The sequence below is a fragment of the Colletotrichum karsti genome (genome assembly GCF_011947395.1).
Source record: "Colletotrichum karsti strain CkLH20 chromosome Unknown Scaffold12, whole genome shotgun sequence".
NCBI lineage: Eukaryota > Fungi > Ascomycota > Sordariomycetes > Glomerellales > Glomerellaceae > Colletotrichum > Colletotrichum karsti.
In genome coordinates, this window is record NW_024065912.1 from 527858 (window position 1) to 529262 (window position 1405).

A 1405-nucleotide genomic window follows, 5' to 3' on the forward strand; every position below is an offset into this window, starting at 1 on the left:
TGGGCGTTTTCCGTCTTCCCCTCATCTTTCCATAGATCCGAAGTCAGGCCCTGGAACTGCGGGTAAATGTTGGCTAGTCGCATGCAGGATGCGTCACCTGTCGTGTGGGGAATGCGGCCACATGCAAACATGATTTCAGCAGTAGTGTCGAGGGTTTGTTAGGTTGTAAGAGTAAATCGATCTAAATTTGTCCCTTTCTGAAGACATGAGGCATTCAGGACTTTTAGGCCAATTGTTGCGACTTGGGAAGTATGAGATTGGTGATGTGGTGGACTGCATCAGTTGCCTTGAATCAGATCTATGTCCAGTGTCCTCACAGTGAACGTCAAAGTTGGATTTTGCCAGTCTATGTTTTCCATCTCCTTCTAACACTATATTATTAAGGTGGAATCCTTTTACCCACTTGCTCACTTAGCTGTTGATGCTTTAAGTCTTAAAATATAGTGATAACTCCTAAGGTAGTAACTGGTAAATTGAATCAGCCTGACTCCTACGCAAAAATGTTGACGTCCCAGGATGTTAGCCCGCCTCAGCTGCCCTCGTACGAGACTCTTCAAGCCGCCCAACAGTGGGTGAGACTCACCCCCGAGGCCGGCCGCCTCTTCTGGACGCTCGAAGCCCCCCTGACCGAAGCCGTCTCGGCGATGAGGAGCGAATACAACCCCCGATCCGGCATCCTTCGAACCCGCCGCCGAACCCGCTGATCGAGTCGATGACAAACCCGGAGGGCGGGCCGCAGGAAGTGATGGACAGTATGGGATGGTAACTAGATGAAAGGCGGCCCCGATCTTTGGCGATATCAAAACACCGGGGAAGAAGTCAACGCGGCTGGTGCCTGGAGTTCCCTCATGTGGCCATAGAAGGACACGTACATCATATGCCGTCTTTCCAAATTGAATATATATCGTGATATTTCGAGCATCTATGAAAAGGGACATGAGTCTCACATAGAAGGTTCAAGTTTATTCATTCACAAAACGTGAAACACACACACTCAGGAAAGCTAAATGTTCGTGTCGATCGTATAGGTGTAGCAGTTGTTGCTGACCACGTCGCCCTGCTTGTTTTTGATGACGCCGCAGCTGCAGGCGTCGATGGGTACGTCCGTTAGCAGCTTTGTCTTCACATGAGGTGTAACAAGACCGTCTTGTCGTCACCAGCAGACTTCCTGGTCATGAAGGCATGTGACGACAGCGACTCTTTCATTCTCGGGGAGTCTTCTCAGGAACGTACAATCTCAAGCCAAACGTAGAAGTGTTAGGCATTCTCAATAAGGTAGCTGGCCATAGCAGTAAAATTAGTGGCTGAGGAGACGAAATAACCATGGTATGTGTATTGTTAACATTTAAGTGAAGGTTTAGGGGGGCCGCATAAGAAGCCGTGATTTACTCGTGTAGAACCAAAT

At 48.8% G+C, this 1405-nt stretch overlaps 1 protein-coding gene across 1 annotated transcript; it reads left to right on the top strand.

Annotated features, from left to right (window-relative positions):
- Nucleotides 1-500: 500 nt before the first annotated feature.
- On the top strand, nucleotides 501-704 carry CkaCkLH20_04542 (uncharacterized protein; the record flags this gene model as incomplete). The annotated part of the gene is made up of 1 exon (XM_038887261.1): nucleotides 501-704. The coding sequence occupies one exon, from the start codon at nucleotides 501-503 to the stop codon at nucleotides 702-704; it is 204 nt and encodes a 67-aa protein (XP_038747427.1).
- Between the last annotated feature and the right edge of the window lie 701 nt (nucleotides 705-1405).